The sequence below is a fragment of the Phacochoerus africanus genome, chromosome 1 (genome assembly GCF_016906955.1).
Source record: "Phacochoerus africanus isolate WHEZ1 chromosome 1, ROS_Pafr_v1, whole genome shotgun sequence".
Taxonomy (NCBI): domain Eukaryota; kingdom Metazoa; phylum Chordata; class Mammalia; order Artiodactyla; family Suidae; genus Phacochoerus; species Phacochoerus africanus.
Window position 1 is genome coordinate 97,311,696 of NC_062544.1, and position 19,762 is coordinate 97,331,457.

The 19,762-nt window shown below is 44.0% G+C and overlaps 1 protein-coding gene across 3 annotated transcripts in view; it reads left to right on the plus strand.

Annotated features, from left to right (window-relative positions):
* Positions 1-19,427, plus strand: part of TGFBR2 (transforming growth factor beta receptor 2) — a 91,262-nt gene extending 71,835 nt beyond the window's left edge. For all 3 annotated transcript variants that reach the window (XM_047769382.1, XM_047769388.1, XM_047769385.1), the window contains exons 6-7: positions 6,603-6,730; positions 16,842-19,427. In XM_047769382.1, coding sequence (XP_047625338.1) covers positions 6,603-6,730; positions 16,842-17,021 — 308 coding nt within the window. In that variant the 3' untranslated portion in view covers positions 17,022-19,427. The remainder of the gene's footprint in view (positions 1-6,602; positions 6,731-16,841) is intronic.
* The last annotated feature ends 335 nt before the right edge of the window (positions 19,428-19,762 follow it).

Below are 19,762 nucleotides of genomic sequence, written 5' to 3' on the forward strand. Positions count from 1 at the left end.
ATTCTTCTAACCTCATCTGCCGCTGGTTGAGGGCTAACCTTGGGGCACATTGGGAAGGTGCACCCCAGTTGCCAGCCTGACCTCCTTGGAGGCAGGCCAGCATGTGTGCACAGTAAGTAGTATAATGTCAGCCTGCATCCGAGGTTATGTATTCACAGATATGGCTACTTGTGGATGTGTACTGTATTTACAGTCCGTGGATGCATGAATAGTGGATGTGAAACTTGCATATACAGAAGGCCCAGTTATGGGGCTTGTGCATCCATGGATACTGGTGTCTGCTTCTGGCCCTAGAACCAACCTCCCTCAGATACAGAGGAAGACTGTGTTGAGTGATGATGGCAGGCACTTGTGCTTCATTTTATAGATGTGGAAACTGAGGCACAAAGTGTTGACATCTCTTTTCCAAGTCCTCATCTGTGGTTTATGACAGCACCGGGGCAAACACAACTAATAATACCCCTACTTATGATGCATATTGTTAGTACTTTTTTAAAGTGCTCAACTCAACCTTACTCTCTAAGCTCTTTGCCTCCCCGCCCCACTGGGAGGCATTTCCAAAACTTTTAAAAGACTGTATTTATTTTAAAAGATAGCACTCTCTGAACTTACCCCACTCACATTTTAACTCGCTTTCTCTGCAGTTCTTCACGTTATTTGATCAAAGGCACACAAAAAGGAAAGGGCAGCAGTCTCATTTTTCCCCACCTCCATCACCACCAGTCCCCACTACTTATCTTAACCCAGAAAGTACATAAGTTTGGGTTTAAAGGCAGTAAATAATGGCAGCAGAGGAGAGGGCTGCTCTTTGGTGGTTTTTTGCCTAGCATGTTTAGAAATCACAAACCATAACCATTTGGCCCCATAAGGGTCCCCTTCTTGAGGTCAGATGGTGGGGAGGGTCTCACCAAGGCAGGGAGGGACACAGTCATCACATCTGTGACAGGCACATTCCCATCTGGGGCTGCCCCAGCTTTGTCCTGCTTGGAGGAGAAAGAACTCACTGAAAAGCTTAGTAGAGAAAGAGTGCATGAAAGCTTCCAAAAAAGGCAAAGCTGTTTCATCAGAGTAACAGTAATACAGTATGAATTCTGAATGCTCTTCCTGGAATCCAGAACACTCTGTGGCCTCAGTTTTCTTAGCTGTAAAGTGAGGTGTTGGATCCCATCTCTGAAGAATCTTCTCTGTTCTCTGTCTGACTCATTTGAAACCTTTAAAATAAGTTTAACAACTTGCATTCATTTCTTCTGAGATACAACTCATAATCCTTACAAAACATGTAGAGCAGGGCTGCTCCAGGTGTCACTTGTGGAAGGTGCTAGTCCTCAAACTGTTTGTTTCAGATTTGCAATGTGATGAGCACAGGAACTGAGAGTAGTAGGGGGTTAGTAACTTTAATTGCAATTAACACCCAAGTGTGATTCATTTTTCTTGTAATTCATTTCTATAATATTTTACCAAACCCTCAGTCCCCAGTGAATTTGAGGCAAAACAGTCTTTTAAAAAAAAGAATTGAGAAGGACTCCTTTTTAAACAATAAGAAGCAAATTTAAATCACCTTTAATCTCATCTTTCAACCTAAACCACATTTGTGAAAGAAACTAGGGGTAAAGGAGTTCCCTTGTGGCACAGTTAGTTAAGGATCCCAGGTTGTCACTGCAGCAGTTCAGGTTGCTGCCATGGCAGAGATTCAGTCCTTGGCCTGGGAACTTCCACATGCCGTGGGCATGGCCAAAAAGAAAAAAAGAAACTAGGGGTTAGGAGGGGAAAAGAGAGTTTCTTTTCTGTATGTCCACTTATTTAGTGATTTCATAGTTTTAGCTGTGTACATTTTCTAAAACAGAAGTATTTTAAGCACCAACATGGAAGATACTAAGTTTGGACCCAGCGATTTTGCCAAAGTGGATTAAGCATCTCAACTTCTAGATGCCTGAAAGCAGGGGGAGAAAGTTGGAGCTGCAGAGGTCCAGGGCACCAACTTTTTGCCAGTCACCAGCTCTGCTTGTTTTCCCAGCAGAGTCTGGGCTTCAGTGCATGTGGTTCCATCCCAAGAAGGGCCATCAGAGCCCATCTGGGTGGCAGAGGCCTCCTGTCCCCGTTGCCGCCCCTTCTGGGGTGCAAGCTGTCCTTGCTCTCCTTCCCTCCAAAGTCTCCACAGCTCAGGGAGGGAAGTAGGCCTCACAGCCCTTGGGGATACTGGGGAGTCCCACTGCTTCCTGGTTTTAGGGAAAGTAAGATGCAATCCAGTTAAAATCCTCTTCCTTCTGGGAAAGGATTGCTGCCTTTGCTTTTTCACAGGAGCACTGGTTCCTTTTTCTTTAAGCAGAAAACATTCCGAGACCAGCTGCCCAGCGCCATCCTTCCCATCTCCTCTGTGCCCCCTGGAAACCTATTTTGGTCCACACAGAACTTAAAAATTTAAACACTATGGTTTATATGACTTTGAAGATTAGGACTTGAAATAAAATGGCTCTGGGTTATAATCTCTCCTCTGGAGACCCTTTCTTTGTTTAAAAGAAAAAAAAAATCTCATCCATGAGATCAACAGCTGGGAAGAATTCTGATCCTGGCACTTTGCAGCCCTCACTGTGGTCACCTGCCCCCAGCTTCGGAGCACTGTATGGGCTATGCTGTAGAAATTGTTTCTTCTTCATCTTTTTTTTTTTTTTCCTTTCTAGGGCCACACCCTTGGCATATGGAGGTTCCCAGGCTAGGGGTCCAATTAGAGCTACAGCTGCTGGCCTACGCCACAGCCACAGCAACACAGGATCCAAGCCACGTCTGCGACCTACACCACAGCTCATGGCAACACCAGATCCTTAACCCACTGAGTGAGGCTAGGGATCGAACCCACAACCTCCCGGTTCCTAGTCAGATTCATTTCCACTGTGCCACAGTGGGAGCTCCCTGTAGGAATTGTCGATGGTCAAATACTTTCAGTTTCTCCAGAAGAGGCCATGTCAAAGTTTCCTCAGGGTGGCTTTGTGACCGTGGTTGGATGTTTCACTTAGATAAACACAGCAGAAAAAGAGAAAGCTCTTCCTTGGAAGCTGTCACAGGCCAGCTTTCCTAGAATTAGAGCTTGACCATGATTTTTGTGCAATGACCTATGGAAGTTAAGGTCCCAGGAAGAAGCTCGCAAATCCTTGGTTTCAGGAGAGCCCTGGCCTCAGCCTGATCCTGTGGGGAGCTCTGGAGCGTGAACTGCACCAGTCATCCCCTGTAGAAGCAAGGCAGTTAGACTGTTAAAGCTCCCCAATTAATTTGTCATTGGCTATAGGCTGCCCCTGGGGATGAGGCTGTCATGTTCTGGAAATCTCCGAGCCAGGAAGCTCCCATCAGCCAAGGGCAGTTCTCCGTAGAAGGGAGAAAGTGAGTCCTTATGTGACAACAATCTGCGGCAGCTGAGGGCTGGCACTCTTGGCTTGGTAAAGGGGGTCTAGGCAGGCTGCCAACCACACCTGCCAGGGCAGCCAAAACAGTTGGAGAGTCAGTGTGCTGATGCATTGTCTAAGGAGCAGTTTATGTCATATGCAAATCATGTCATTCCATTCTATTACATTGTATTATACAAACACATATCTCAGAGCTTAGTACTAAGACAGCATCGTTATTTGCTTAGATTGAATTACAGAATAACTCTGGAGGGGAACATGGAGGTCATTCATTTCAGCCCATTTTATTTATTTATTGTAAAGAAACTTAAAAATGTTTTATTGTAGTTGCTTTACAGTGTTGTGTTAGTTTCAGGTGAACAGCAAAGTGATTCAGTTGTACATGTACAGAGAGATACATCTTTTTTAGATTCTTTTCCATTGTAGGTTATTACAAGATATTGAGTAGAGTTCCCTGGGCTATACTGTATGTCCTTGTTGTTTATCTATTTTATATTTAGTTGTGTGTGTATGTTAATCCCAAACTCCTAATTTACCCCTCCCCCGCCTTTCCCCTTTGGTAACCCTAAGATTGTTCTCTATGTCTGTAAGTCTATTTCTGCTTTGCAAATAAGTTCATTTTATCATATTTTGTGATCCCATATATTCATTTTATAGAAGTGATGAATTAGATCAGCCTAAACCCTTACTGGGAACCAGCTCTAATTCTCAGTTCTCTGCTCTTGCTTGAATGCAACCCAGCCCATATTTACTGAAAGCCTGCTATATATATAAGGCACAATTTCCTCAGGGAATTGAAAAACACAAAACGCAGCCTCTGCCTTGGGCGTTAGGCCTTTATAGTCCAGGAAAAGATAAAGGAATAGAAGAAAGAAGCAAGAGGTAACTATTATGCAAATGAGTTCAGATCTCACCCCAAGAACAGTATAGATTAAGCGCCATAGGCACTTGAAGACAAAAGCAACACACAGAAGGATGGTGGCTTGTGCTTGTCTCAAAGTGGGGGTGGGGCGCACTTCATCTCAGCTATGACAGAAAGAAAATATCCTGCCAGCTCTTCTAGTTGGGTGAGGCTGAAGAAGATAAATATGCAAGTAGGGTTCTGGGAATGGGGGAAGATCAAATAAACAAGAACAAGCCATCGCTTTTCAAAATGTCATTTTGCCTTAAATGCTTCAATTCTCAGCCTGGAAGGGCAACTTATTGAAAGTTTCACTCATTAAACAGGGTTATTTTGAAGCTAAAGGCCAAAGGTCCAGCTTGTTTTGGAGAAAAATGTTGAAGCCAGCCCACTCTTTCCTTTCAGCTCAGACATGTTTCAGTACTGGAGTGTTTTTATTTTCTAAATTGTCCTGTGATGCACTGGCATGTGTATTGTCCCGTGATGCACTGGCATGTGTATTGTCCCACCCACTTAAATTAATAGCTATTCTAATACCCAGAATTTATGCATTTGCCACTTTGGAGAGGATCTAAGATGAATTCATTCATTTACTCAGCCAAGCATTTATTGAGAGCCTGTGGGGTGGGATGGCCTTGCCTTGGGTGCTAGGAAAACAGGAATGAGAAAGGAGTTCTGAACCTGCCTGCGAAAGCTCACAGGCTAGTGGGGTGAGACAGATAAGCAAGTATTTAAAAATGATACACCCCAGGTTTGATCCCTGGCCTCGCTCAGTGGGTTGCAGGTTTGATCCCTGGCCTCGCTCAGTGGGTTAAGGATCTGGCATTGCTGTGAGCTGTGGTGTAAGTTGCAGACACGGCTCTGATCCTGTGTTGCTGTGGCTGTGGTGTAGGCCAGCAGCTGTAGCTCTAATTGGACCCCTAGCCTGGGACCCTCCATATGCCGCATGTGCGGCCCTAAAAAGCAAAATTAAAAAAAAAAAAAAAAAGATACACCCCAAACTAGAGCTCTGCCCAGGACGTCTAATAAAGAATGGCTCAGGGATTATTCAAGGAAGCTTCTATAAGGAAACTGACCTTAGGACCCAAGGGGGTATCAAGGTGTGGAGTAGGAAGACCCTGAGCTTACCTCCCTCCACAAATGCATCAAAGCTACCTACATACAGAGCAGCTCTCTCTGAGAATGACCTGAAGAGGAGCAGAATATCTCTTCTGCAACCAGGGTAATAAACAGCCAAGAGGAGGTAAGAAGTGATCTCATCCAGACCTACACCCCTACTACGTGACTGGAAGAGGAGGGAATGTTACAAGCTCAGGGTTTGAGCCACATATCAAGCACCCTAGCCCTGGGGTCTGGCACTGGGAAGATAAGCCCCTGGGCCAGGTGGGGCTTACCAGAGGGCTGTAAGAAACTGAGACTCCACTCTTGAAGGAAGCATGCACAGACATGCCTGCTTCCCATCCCAGAGCTGAGGCGGCAGAGAGAAAACGCCCAGTGCTCTGGCCAGACTGCCAAGGTCATCCTGACACACCCGTAGCCTGTGCTGGGCTGCTGCTTCGGCCCTTCCTGCTCCAGTACTGCCCCTCGTTGTGGCAGAGGCTGCCACTGCTACAGGTGGAGCCCAGCTTTCTCAGGGCTCCAGCTCCAGGTCCAGTCCCCATCTAGGCACTGACCACCAAACAGCCTGGAAGAAGCCTTAGGTGGCACCAGACCCTGGACCCGTCCCTCCAAGTCCAACCCTACCTCCCACTAAGAGAGCCACCACCAAAGCACTCCAGGAAAAGACATAGTCCTTTTATGTCTTTTTTATTTCAAGAAGCATAATCTGTGTTGTAGCATGTATCAGAGCATTCCTTTTTATGGCTAATTTCACCATGAAATTAGTTCCACATGGAAAATCTCTTTAGGTCTTTGTAGGGCCACACACTGCTATTACATGTAAGATTTGTCCACCTCCCAGGAAACCAGTTTTGCCCCCTTGAGCCAGGATCGTCCCATGAAATGCCTGCACTAGGATCTGAGCCAGTGACCTGGTTGGTCTTGTTCTCCACTCTGTACCCAGCTGTCAGCACAGGGCCTGGCACAGAGTAGGCACTCGGCAGTCAGGTGTTGGATACTTCTCAAGCTCCTTCCATACCCACCCCCTCTATTCCAATCCTCCGTAATTAAAAATCACTTCCCATGTAATCACACACGTATCCTGCCACTTAGTACCCCACGCAGCCCAGCAGACATGTCCGCATACCCTGTTCCTGGAGTTGCACACCCTTTTCAAGGGCTCTCTGTCTCCCTCCTCTCTCCCGCAGAGGTGAAGGACTATGAGCCACCCTTCGGTTCCAAGGTGCGGGAGCATCCCTGTGTTGAAAGCATGAAGGACAACGTGTTAAGAGACCGAGGACGGCCAGAAATTCCTAGCTCCTGGCTCAACCACCAGGTAAGGAGTGACTGTTACGAGAGGAAAGTGAAGTTCATCCAAAGGAAATTCTTAGGTAGGAGAGAGTTCCCCTCCTGGGCATCCAGGAGGGCGGGGCCCCTTCTCTTGTGACTCTGTAAGGTTCTGTTTATAAACAGACTTCACTACGGTGCGATGACTTTGTGCTTAAATGTTCCAGTCATCCTTCAGAGAGGGCTCAGTCGTAATCGTGATGGAGGGCCCTTGTCACACTGCCCACACCCTCTTGGCTCTGAGGTAAAGCATTTTGTTTTCAGCTTCTGCCCCTCATCCTTTCCACAGGGAGGTTACATTTTGTGCCCTTCTGTATTCCAGACATTTTCTTCTGGGAATCTTCAGCTCTGGAAGGAAATACTTAGCCAAGCGAAAAGGAGGGGGCATTTGTCAGCCAGCTAGAGCGTGAGGGGCTGCCGGGCACCCAGGCTGCATGCAGGCGTACTGGGAGAGAGGAGGCCCGAATAAGGGAAAGCAGAAGAGAGGAAAGGGCAAGGGAACACAGAGGAAATCTGTCCAGAACCTCCCAATGGCTTCTTTTGGTTTCTTTTCAAGAATTGCTAGGGGAGCTCCAATTGTGGCATAGTGGTAATGAAACCAACTAGTATCCATGAGGACACAGGTTCCATCCCTGGCCTCACTCAGTGGGATAAAGATCTGGTATTGCTGTGACTGTGGCGTAGGCTGCAGCTGCAGCTACAATTCTCCCTCTAGCCTAGGAACTTCCATATGCTGAAGGTGCAGCCCTAAAGAGAAAAAAAAAAAAAAGGAAATGGTAAGTAAAGCTCTCCATCTATATCAGGACAGTAGTTCTGACTTACAGGGACACCTACCCAAATTCCTTGATTTGGGACATTTTTATGAGGGCAATCGTCAGAGAAAAAGAAGTATAGGTTGTAAGAGTGGGGCACTGTCTGGCACCGTAGGAAAGAGCCATGAATGATGGAGGGGGACCTCATGCCCCTATCTCAGTGACAAAACTGCCCTTTCTCTTGAGGTAAACCTTTTATGGCTGTCTTTGGATGAATTCCCTTATCCAGAAAAGGCTGGGCCTAGTGATGGTTTTCCTAAGGGCCAGGCAAATTTAGTCAAGAAACAAAAGCCACAAATCAGGTGCAGTGGAAAAGAAAGATGGAGCAGGAAGCCTGGCTGAGAGCCACTTCAGTGGACAGAGCCGGATAAAAGTCAGGGGAGAGCACAGACCAGGCTCTGTGGGCCAGGTGGTGGTGGCCCAAGGCTTCTCTGGGGGTGTCAGGAAAGCCTCTTTGACTCTGAAAATGCAGGACTGTTTGAGGTTAACTCCAAAATCAGAAGGACTTCCTGTTGTTTCTTTTAAACTGTGGCCTCCTCTGCTGTACAGTTCTTGTAATGAAGCCATTATTCATAATGATAAAATTCTGGAAAGCATTTGCATAATACATTTTTTTCTCTTAATGAGATTTGTTGCCCTATTGATTTCAAGTTAATGCTTAATATTTAATTTAATTTACTGCCTGTAATTACAGTGTCAGAATAAAATAAATGTTACTTGTGTACCAACAGTAACACTCCACTCTTAACAGGGCCATCCATCAATATTGTCAATTAGGTGAATTATACAATTAATTCAACATCATGAACTCACAGGGCGGGAAGGGGAGGGACAGGTTCTGAGGTGTGTTGGGAAGGTTGTTGGTTTAGGCTGCAAACAGGGAAGTGCCATTCTCAGGTCAGGGTTGGGATTTACCTCTCCCACCTGGGCTACCTGGTTGGGAGGCACCAGTGACAGAGTTAGACCTCTGATAGGCAGGAGCAACCTCTGTTTCCATCAGGCTATCTATTTAACTGTGCCTGCTTTATTTCCAAGAATGACTTAAAGTAACAGAAATATTTGCAATGCAAACTGAAAATGAGGGCTGTGAGAGAAGTCCCTTGTCACCATTGTGGTAGCATTTTCTGGATAGGCCTTTGGAATGGGACCTTTATGGAGTTAGCTTGAACCCACTGAAACAGACTGTAGTCCAGCAGGTCCTACAAAGACAGCTGTTCTCCGTGGTCCAGGCTGATGCTGGAGAGGAGGGACTAGCAGAGGGCTGGAAGCTGGGACTGAATCACCTTACAATGTGTAGACTTTACAAAATGCAACCAGTCAATGCCTGGACTTCACTCAGACTAGGATAGTTACCCCTGTTCAAGTAGGAATGTATATATGATTCTGACTCTGAGACTCTGGAAAAGGCCAAACCACAAAGACAGTAAAAGGGTCAGTGGTTGGGGTTGGAATCAAGATGGCAGATTAGAAGAACTTGAAGCTCACCTCTTCCCACAAATGCATCAGGAACACCTCTGCATGTAGAACAGCCCTCATAGAATGCCTACTGAATGCTGGCAGAAGACTTCAGACACCGGAAGGACAAGAGGGACCTCTATATTACTGGGTAGGATGAAAGAAAAAAAAGGAGGAAGAGATGGGACCTGCAGCACTGGAAAGAGCTTAAACAGAGAGGAGGCTCTCATACCCTGGGAGGTCCCCACCATGGGAAGACCAGCTGGGAAAGAAAGGGAGCTTCGAGGAGGCTTGGGGGAGAGCACAGAAGCCAATCTGTGGTCGGCAGGATAGCGTGAGAGCTATACAGAGGGTCTGTGCCACTGCCCTGCATGCCCGGCCTGAGACATGTGCCCATTGATATGAGCAGGGACTGGGTGCTGGAATGTGGGGTTTAGAGAAGAGACTCAGAGAGAGGATCACTGTTAGCTGCATAGAGACGGCCTGAGGGGGTGGGAGTGTGGAGCACTGCAGCCAGGAGTATTTGTAGAGGATGTCAGGGCCACCATGGAAGCAAGGACCATCGTTGAGTGGCATGCAAGGGGTGGGATTGCAATTGCACCCCTTTCCCCATGTGCCTGCCCCTGCCTCCTTGGGCTTTTAGGAGAGGCCCTCACCTAGGCAGGCCAATGTGACCATTGGCCACTGCCCAGACCCCTCCTGCCTGGGAAGGCTTGTGAGCTCTGGCTGCCTCAGCAGCAGATGCCAGTGGGTTGTGCATGCTCAGAGGTGAGGCTGAAATCACAGCTGAGCCCCAGAGGCCAGGCAATTTAGTAAGCTGCATGAATTGAGGATTACACTTCTGTTACTGGCTTGGTAAATTCAACACCTGTGGATCATCTGAACAGACAATGAATGCTCCTGTAGCTGGGATACATCTGGCTTTAGCAGCTGTGGGCTTTGTGGGTGCATACACATGGGGGTTGGGCCAGGGCAGGGTCCAAGCTACCTCTGTAACTTCCACAGAGGGTCCAGGTGCAAAACAATTGCAGTACTGGGACCTGACTTCAGTGAATCTGCAGTGGTGGCTGGGTAAAAGAGACAGCAAGGCCAATTACTGATATACTCATGGTTAAGGTGGGCCCAAGAGCTGCGCCAACAACAATGTACTTTGTGGGCCTACACGAGTGAAAGGTGACACAACAGAACACACTCATAGGTGAACAACTCCAGCAGAAGAATACACAGTGGCTCTTCTCCCAGTGGAAGTGCTCCAGTTCTGTCTCCCTGACATGACAGATCAGAAGCACAGCTCAGAAACATATCTGAGGGCTTCTACTCCAACAATAAGGAAGCAGACCCTACCCCTGACATGGCAATGACAGCCACGGAGCAAAGAGGAGGCCCCGTTCAATATCCAATACAGGCTTTGGTCACTACAACATCAAGAGCACCTCCTATCAAGAGGATAATGGCCAGGATACACTGAGGAAAAAGGTGACAAGCACCCATACTAAAAAATAGCCCTCACACCAAAAATTATTAAACCTGTGCTGGCTACACAGGGACATGGGCACATAAATATAGCCCTCTAAGACAGTCAAAATGTCTGGCATCAGGAAGATGAACCCCCAGAGCATTTGGGTTTGAAAGCCAGTGGGGCAGGAGCTTCACAGGATTGGAGAAAATAGACTCCATTCTTGTAGGATGCACACAAGGTTCCATGTGCACTGAGACCCAGCACAAATTGCCTAGGCTAGACCTACTTGTGGGTCTTAAAGAGTCTCCTGGGGAGGGAGAATCAGCTGTGATGCACTGTGGGGGCAAGAACACAGGTGGTGGAGACCCAAGGGACTATTGGTTGATATGAGCTTTCTTTTAGCATCAAGACTTGGCCCCACTCAACAGCCTGCAGGCTCCGGTGCTAGAATGCCTCAGGTCCAACAATCAAAAGGATAGGAATAGAGTCCTAGCTATCAGCAGACAGGCTACTTGAAGTCATACTGAGTTCACACCCACCTCTAAATGAACGTCTTGATGTAGCCCTGCCCTCTAGCGGGACAAGACCCAGCTTGCCACCAGTGGGCAGGCACCTGTCCTTCCCACCGAGAAGCCTGCAAAAGCCCCTAAGCCAACCTCACCCACCAGGGTACAGACACCAGAAGCAATAGGAACTACGATTCTACAGCCAGCGAAAAGGAGACCACAATCAAAGAACGTTAGCAAAATAAGACAGGAGAGAAATATGTTTCAGACTAAAGAACAAGATAAAAACCAATAAAAACAACCAAATGAAGACAGACAATCTAACTGAAAAAGAATTCAGAGTAATGATATTAAGGATGATCCAAGATCTCAGAAAAAGAATGGAGGCAAGGACCAAGAGATACAAGAAATGTCTAGAAAAGAAATAGAATAAAAAAAAAAAAAGAACAATGATTGAATGAAAAATACATTGGAAGTAATCAATAGCAGATAACTGAGACAGAAGAATGAATAAGTGAGCTGGAAGACAGAGTATTGGAAATCACTGCTGTGTAACACAATAAAGAAAAAAGAAAGAAATGAGGGCAGTCTAAGAGACCCTTGGGACAGCACTAAATGTACCAACATTTGCAATACAGGAGTTGGAGAAGAAGAGAGAAAGGGCATGGAAAATATATGAAGAAGCACTAGCCCAAAACCTCCCTAATATGGGAAAGGAAATAATCCCTCAAGTCCAGGAAGCACAGAGACTCCCACAGTGGATAAACCCATGGAGGAACATGCCAAGACACATAATAAACTGACCATAATTAAAGACAAAGGGGAAAATCTTAAAAGTAACAAAGGAAAAATAAGAAATAAGTATTTATATAAAGGAAAAACCATAAGGTTATTAGCTTATTTTTCAGCAGAAATTCTGTAAGCCAGAGGATGTGGCCTAATATATTTAAAGTGATAAAAGGGAAAAGCCTACAACCAAAAGTGCTTTATCCAGCATGGCCCTCTTTCCAATTTGATAGGGAAATCAAAAGCCTTATAAAAAAGACAATCAAAAGCTAAGAGAATTCAGCACCACTTAACCAGCTTTACACCAAATGCTAAAGGAACTAGTCTAGGTGGAACAACAACAACAAAAAAGGCCACAACCAGAAATAAGAAAATCAAAAATGGAAAATGTCACCAGAAAAGGCAAACATACAGTAAAAATAGGAAATCACCCACACACAAATATGGTATCAAAACCATCAACCATGAGAAGGAGGAGAGTACAAATGTAGAATATAAAAAATACATTTGAGACTAAGAGACCAGCAACTTAAAACAATCTTGTATATGAAAAAAACCCTACAAAAAGAAATCCAAAACAGTTAAGAAATGGCAATAAATACATACATATCAATAATTACATGTAAATGGATTAAATACTCCAACAAAAAGACACAGGTTGGTTGATTTAATATAAAATCAAGGTATGTCTCTGTGATATCTACAAGAGACCCACTTCAAATCTAGGGACACATTTTCTAGAATGAAAGTGAGGGGATGGAAAAAGGCATTTCATGCAAATAAAAAATCAAAAGAAAGCTGCAGTAGCAATATTCACATCTGACAAAAATAGACTTTAAAATAAAGGTGATAATAAGAGACAAAGAAGGACAGTACCTGATGATCAAGGGATAAATCCAAGATAAAGATATAAGAACTGTAAGTGTATATGCTCCCAACATAGGAGAATCTCAGTATATAAGGCAAATGCTAATATCCATATGAAGTACAATCAACAGTAACATAATAATAGCAGGGAACATTATCACTCCACTTAGATCAATGGAATATCATCCAGACAGAAAAGCAGTAAGGAAACACAGGCTTTATAATGACATATGAGACAGATGGACTTAGTTGATATTTATAGAACATTCCATCAAAAAGCAACAGAATACACATTCTTCTCAAGTTCACATGGAACATTCTCCAGGATAGATCACATCTTTGGACAAAAATCTAGGCCTGGTTCAATGTGAGAAAATTGCAATCAAGTTTTTTTTTTTTTTTTTAAACCACAGCTCTATAAGACTAGAAATCAACCACAAGAAAAAGAAACTACAAAAAAAATGGAAGCTAAACAATATGTTACTAAACAACCAATGAATCACTGAAGAAATCAAAGAGGAAATCAAAAAATACCTAGAGAAAAATGATAATAAAAATACGAAGATATAAAACCTATGAGACACAGCAAAGACAGTTCTAAGAGGGAAGTTTATAGCAATATAGTCTTACCTCAGGAAATAAGAAAAATTTCAAATAAACAATCTAAACCATCTACCTAAGCAACTAGAGAAAAACAAAAAAAATGCAAAGTTAGGAGAAGAAAGACAAGAGCAGAAATAAATGAAATAGAGTCAAGTAAGATCATTTCAGCAAATGCAAAAAAAAAAAAGTTTTTGACAAAATCCAACACCCATTTAATAAAAAAACCTTCCAGAAAGTGGACCTAGAGGGAACCTACTTTAATAAAGTAAAGGCCAAATGTGACAAACCCATAGCTAACATCATTCTCAATGTGAAAATCTTAAGAGCATTTCCAGTAAGATCAGGAATAATACAAGGATGTCCACCCTCACACTTGTATTCAACATGGTTTTGGAAGTCCTAGCCATGACAAAGAAAAATAAATAAAAGGAGTTCCAGGAGTTCCTGCTGTGGCACAGTGGAAACGAATCTGACTAGGAACCATGGGGTTGCAGGTTCGATCCCTGGCCTCGCCCAGTGGTTTATGGATCCAGTGTTGCTGTGGCTGTGAAGTAGGCCATCAGCTACAGCTCCGATTAGACCCCTAGCCTGGGAACCTCCATATGCTGTGGGTGCAGCCCTAAAAAGACAAAAAGACAAAAAAAAAAGGAGTTCCAATTGGAAAAGAAGTAAAACTGTCACTGCCTGCAGATGACATGATATTATAAATAGAAAATCATAAATATGCTACCAGAAAACTATTAGAGCTCATCAATTAATTCAATAAAGATATAGGAACAAAATTTATAGACAGAAATCTCTTGCATTCCTATACACTAACAATGAAAGTTCAGAAAGAGGAATTAGGAAACAATCCCATTTACCATCACATCAAAAAGAATGAATTACCTAGGAATAAACCTATTTAAGGAGGCAAAAGACCTATACTCTGAAAACTATAAAATGCTGGTTAAAAAAAAAAAACAAAAAACAAAAAACAAGGATGATACAGACAAATGGAAAAATATACCAGGAATTCCCATTGTGGCTCAGTTGTAATGTACACAACTAGTAACCATGAGGGTACGGATTTGATCCCTGGCCTCACTCAGTGGGTTAAGTATCCAGTGCTGCAGTGAGCTTTTGTGTAGGCTGCAGACATAGATTGGGTCCTACGTTGCTATGGTGTAGGCCAGCAGCTACAGCTCCGAGTCAACCCATAGCCTGGGATCTTCCATATGCTGTACATGTGGCCCTAAAATAAACACACACACACACATGATTGTTCTTGGATTGGAAGAATCAATATTGTCAAGATAATTATACTACTTAAAGCAATCTGCAGATTCACTTCAGCCCCTATCAAATTACCAATGGCATTCTTTACAGAACTAGAACAAAATATTTTTAAATTTGTATGGAAAAACAAAAAACCCCAAATAGCCAAAGCATTCTTGAAAAAAAAAATGGAGCTGGAGGAATCAGACTCCCTGACTTCACATTATACTACAAAGCTACAGTCATCAAAACAGTATAGTAATGACACAAAACCAGAAATACAGATCAGTGAAACAGGATAGAAAACTCAGAAATAAACCCATGTCCCTTGGTCAACTATTCTATGACAGAGGAGGTAAGAACAGTGGTGAAAAGATTGTCTCTTCAATAAGTGATGCTGGGAAAACTAGATAGCTACATATAAAAGAATGAAATTAAAACATTTTCTAACACTCAAAATGGATTAAAGACCTAAACATAAGGCCAAATACTCAAACTCTTAGAGAAAAACAAAGGCAGAAAACACTCTTGAACATAAATTGCAGTAATCTCTTTTTGGATCCATCTCCTAGAATAATGAAAATAAAAACAAAAATAGGAGTTCCCGTCGTGGCTCAGTGGTTAACAAATCCGGCTAGGAACCATGAGGTTGCGGGTTCAGTCCCTGGCCTCGCTCAGTGGGTTAAGGATCTGGCGTTGCCGTGAGCTGTGGTGTAGGTTGCAGACGCGGCTCGGATCCCGAGTTGCTGTGGCTCTGGCGTAGGCCAGTGGCTACAGCTCCGATTGGACCCCTAGCCTGGGAACCTCCATATGCTGCAGGAGCGGCCCAAGAAATAGCAAAAAGACAAAAAAATAAAAAATAAATAAAAAAATAAACAAATGGGACCTAATTAAACTTAATAGATTTTTCACAGCAGAGGAAGACATAAACAAAACAAAAAGACAACCCAGAGAATGGAGAAAATATTTGCAAAGGAAGCAACCAACAAGGGATTAATCCTCAAAATATACAAACACCTCATGTAGCTCAATATCAAAAAAACAATCCAATCAAAAATGGGCAGAAAATATAAATATACATTTATTCAAAGAAGACATATGGATGACCAAAAGCCGCACAAAAAGATGCTCAGCATCACTAATAATTAGAGAAATGAAAATTAAACCTACAATGAGGTATCACCTCACATTTTGGTCAGAATGGCCATCATCAAAAAGTCTACAAACAATAAATGCTGGAAAGAGTGTGGAAAAAAAAAAAAAGAGAGAGAACCCTCCTACACTGTTGGGAGGAATGTAAATTGGTACAGCCACTATGGAAAATAGTAAGGTTCCTTAAAAAAACTAAATATGGGAGTATCATATGATCCAGCAATCCCACATCTGGGCATTTATCTGGAGAAAATCATAATTTGAAAAGATACATGCACCCCAGTGTTCACTGCAGTGCTACTTGCAATAGCCAAGACATGGAAGGAACATAAGTATCCACTGACAATGTGATTGGATAAAGAAGGTGTGGTACATATATACATGGAGTATTGTTCAGCTGTATAAAAGAACAAAGTAACACCATTTGCAGTAGAGAACTAATGAAGACCTCCTTACAGCACAGAGAAATCTACCCAAGATTCTGCAATAACCTATATGGGAAAAGAATCTTATAAAGAATGGATATGTGTATATGTACAACTGATTCACTTTGCTGTGCACCCGAGACTAACACAGCATTGTAAGTCAACTCTATTCCAATAAAACTTCAATTAAAAAAAAAAGATTAGGGGTTGCCAGGGCCTCAGCAGAAAAGGAAGAAAATGTTTAGGGCAGTAAACTTTTGTGGGTACTGAAATGGTACATATATTTGTCAAAACCCACTTCCTGTCCATGAGCATGGCCTTTCGCTGACATAGTGATGTTTTTGTGTTGGTTCACCAATTTTAGCAAACCTACCCCACAGATGCAAGGTGTTGATGGCAGGGGAGGTTGTCTGAGTGGTGAAAGGGCAGATGTGGAAACTCTAATAAATTTCTACTCAATTTTGATATTATCCTAAAACTTCTTTCAACAATAAATCCTAAAAATGTTCCCCTCCAAATAGAAAGATATGAAATGACATTAGAAGCCACCTCACAGAATTTTCAGGACTGGGGATGCTTGCTGTGCCCCAGAGGCCTACTGGGGACCCTTACGTGTGCCTCTGTTTCCCCATGTCCTATGAGCAGATGGCCCCAGAGCATTGGTGTCTTGCAGTGGGGACAGGTGGTGCTGGGGACCCGGTGGGGGTTGGGGGAAGCTACCTTGCCCCCTGGAACCACCACTCACTCTCAGGTGCCTATGGACCATCTTCCCCTGCAGGGCATCCAGACAGTGTGTGAGACACTGGCCGAGTGCTGGGACCATGACCCCGAGGCCCGGCTCACTGCGCAGTGCGTGGCAGAGCGCTTCAGCGAGCTGGAGCATCTGGACAGACTCTCGGGGAGGAGCAGCTCGGAAGAGAAGATTCCTGAACATGGCTCCCTGAACACTACCAAATAGCTCTGCCAGGCGGCCAGGCTGGGCTGAGTCCATGGAGGCCGCCCCTGTGGCCAAAGAACAGAGGCAGCAGGAAGCTGCCCCTGAAGGATGCTTCCTGGAACCCCAGGGGTCGTTCCCCTGCTGTGAGCAGGGTGGGTGGGAAGGGGTGACAGGAAGCATCTTAAGCCTTTGACATTGTCATAGGATAAGCTGTGTTAGCACTTCCTCAGGAAATGAGATTGATCTTTACAATAGCCAATAACATTTGCACTTTATTAATGCCTGTATATAAATATGGAATAGCTATGTTTTATATATAATCTATATATATCTATATCTATCTATACAGCCATACTTTGGAAAGAGGTGAGGGGAAAAAGGTCACAGATACCCAGGAAATGGGTTTGATGGGCAGGCTCAGCCCTGAACGCAGAAGGAAGGGCTCTGTGACCGCCTCAGCACTTGGCAATCATGTGTGTGCTGGTCCTTTGAGCACTGGGGAGGGAGGCTTTGTCTTTGGAGAGGGGCTTCATGTCTCAGAGCCTGCTATGGCCACGATGCACTTGCTTTTGTAAATTAATAATCCCCTGCGCTGGGTCCCTTTCTGGCCGCGGAGTTGCACTGTTTGGAGACCTGATCCTGGGGACCCTGTGTGCCATCATCTCTCCTGGACTTTTCACTCGAGCTTCGCCCCCACCTCTGGTTTATGAACCACCTTCCTCATTAGCTCAATAACTTTGTCCGATCTAATTGCTTAAACCTTGTAAACCCCATCTTCTACCTTCAAAGCTGCAGGAAAATCAGGACACATTTCCCCCAACTGTGAAATTGCCACATCTACTAATGAGAAATTGTTCCTTTAGAGAAAAAAAAAAAAACTCTTCCTATCCCTGTTAGTGTTCTCTTTCCTAAAAGGGAACAGATCTGCCCTCTGGATTCTTTGTTTTAGTTGTTCTTCCCTTGGTTTCAGCTCCAGTTTTCTATGCAAACACCAGTATGTTCCATCCTTCTGGGCTCTGGGGGGCTCAAATGCATTCTGGCCAAGTGGTATTTGAGCAGCACAGCACTGCCACAGTTGGGAGTGTTTCCTCAGGCACTGTGAATGTGTGTTTTGCTTGGCCAAGATAGCATTTAACAAAACCAAGCCACTTTTTAAATATTTGGAGATTTTGCAACAACAACAACAACAAAATCTGGATCCCCAAGTAAGAGTAGATAGCAGGGGGTTTCCAGTTCTCTCTGGCCCACATCCTTCACAGATGAAGGTGTGGACACCCTTAGAAAGCTGCTCTTTTCCCCCTGTGAACGTTTGCCCACCCCCACCCCAGTCTGAGAATTAAACCTGCCCCCTAACCAAGGTCCCCTGTGAGAAGTGGACATTCGTGCAGTCATTCTCTGGCTATGTAAAAGGACTTTAGTTCCCTTCCTGGGGTTAAGATTTGAAGTTGGCCTTTTGGGGGACCAGTGGAGACCTCCTTTGGGCAGTTCCCTTTAAACCAATTCTCTCTTGCTTGTGTATTAACAGCCTTCCTGTCTGCATTTGGGAGGCAAGCCCTTTACTCCAAGAAGCTTTGGTCATGGTTACTGGTTTCTCCAGCACACCTGCCCTTCCAAGCTTTGCTGAATTTGAATGAGGGACACAGGAGTCCCATTTGCAATTAGGAATTCTGTGTCCATAAGGACAAGAACAAAGACTGAGCTTTAATACTCCATAGGAAACTTGTTAATCCACAAACAAGTGTTAATGCTGCAAATAACAGTATCTTTTAAAGAAATGTTTTAAAGCTTATTATCAGCCAAATAGGAATATTGGAGCGTGACTGGCAGTGATCAGATCAGCTCTGCTTGGGTTTTGGAAGGTCTCATCTCATTGGGGTTTTAGCAGACATGCTGAAACTTGGGATTAGGTGGAACTTTTTGGAACGCTGCTTCGGTAGAGGTGGGCTGAGAGAACAGTTAAGACAGCTTGACCACAATGACATGGAAGTGCCCAGAAATGCTGTGCACTTTAGGGCTGTTGATGCCATCCCAATAGCTGTTGCTCACTGACCTCTAGTGGTGAATTTCTAGAATACTAGTTTGTTAATGGGATCTTCCAAGATTCAAAAGAGCTTAGCACTTCTGGGTCATCATCAGCATAAACTGGAATCTAGTGTCAAATGATACTGTGGCTTGCTTTATGTTTTTTTTTTTTCCTTATTCAAGAAAAAGACCAAGGAATAACATTCTGTACTTCCTAAAAATACTGACTTTTTCACTACTATACTTAAAGGGAAAGTTTTATTCTTTTATGAACACTTCATACTCATATATTAAAATAGGAATGTGAATCCTATATACTCTTTTTATATCAAATGTCTCAAGCACTTATTTTCATTCTATGCATTGTTTGTCTTTTATATAAATAAAGCAAAAATACTCAGGTCAGCTTCCTGACTCCTGTTCCTATTCATAGAAGACCATTAGCCTCATTTGGTTATTTTGCCATTTGTGCAGAAAAAAGCCCCAGGACAAATCCTCTCCAACTTTTCCACATACATTATCTTCTTCAACTGAGTGTCAGGTCCCTGTTTTTAAAAAGCAAACTGTGAGATGTGGGAGAAGCTGCTGGTGGCTTGCCCTTTATCCCAGGTCCCCACACACTGTTCCTCTACATACCCAACCACCATGTCCACCTGCTCTCCTGGGAGCCTCTGGCATCTACACACAGCTTCTCACAGGGCGTGGCACAGGTGGCTGCCCACTCCTTCTCTTCCTGCCTC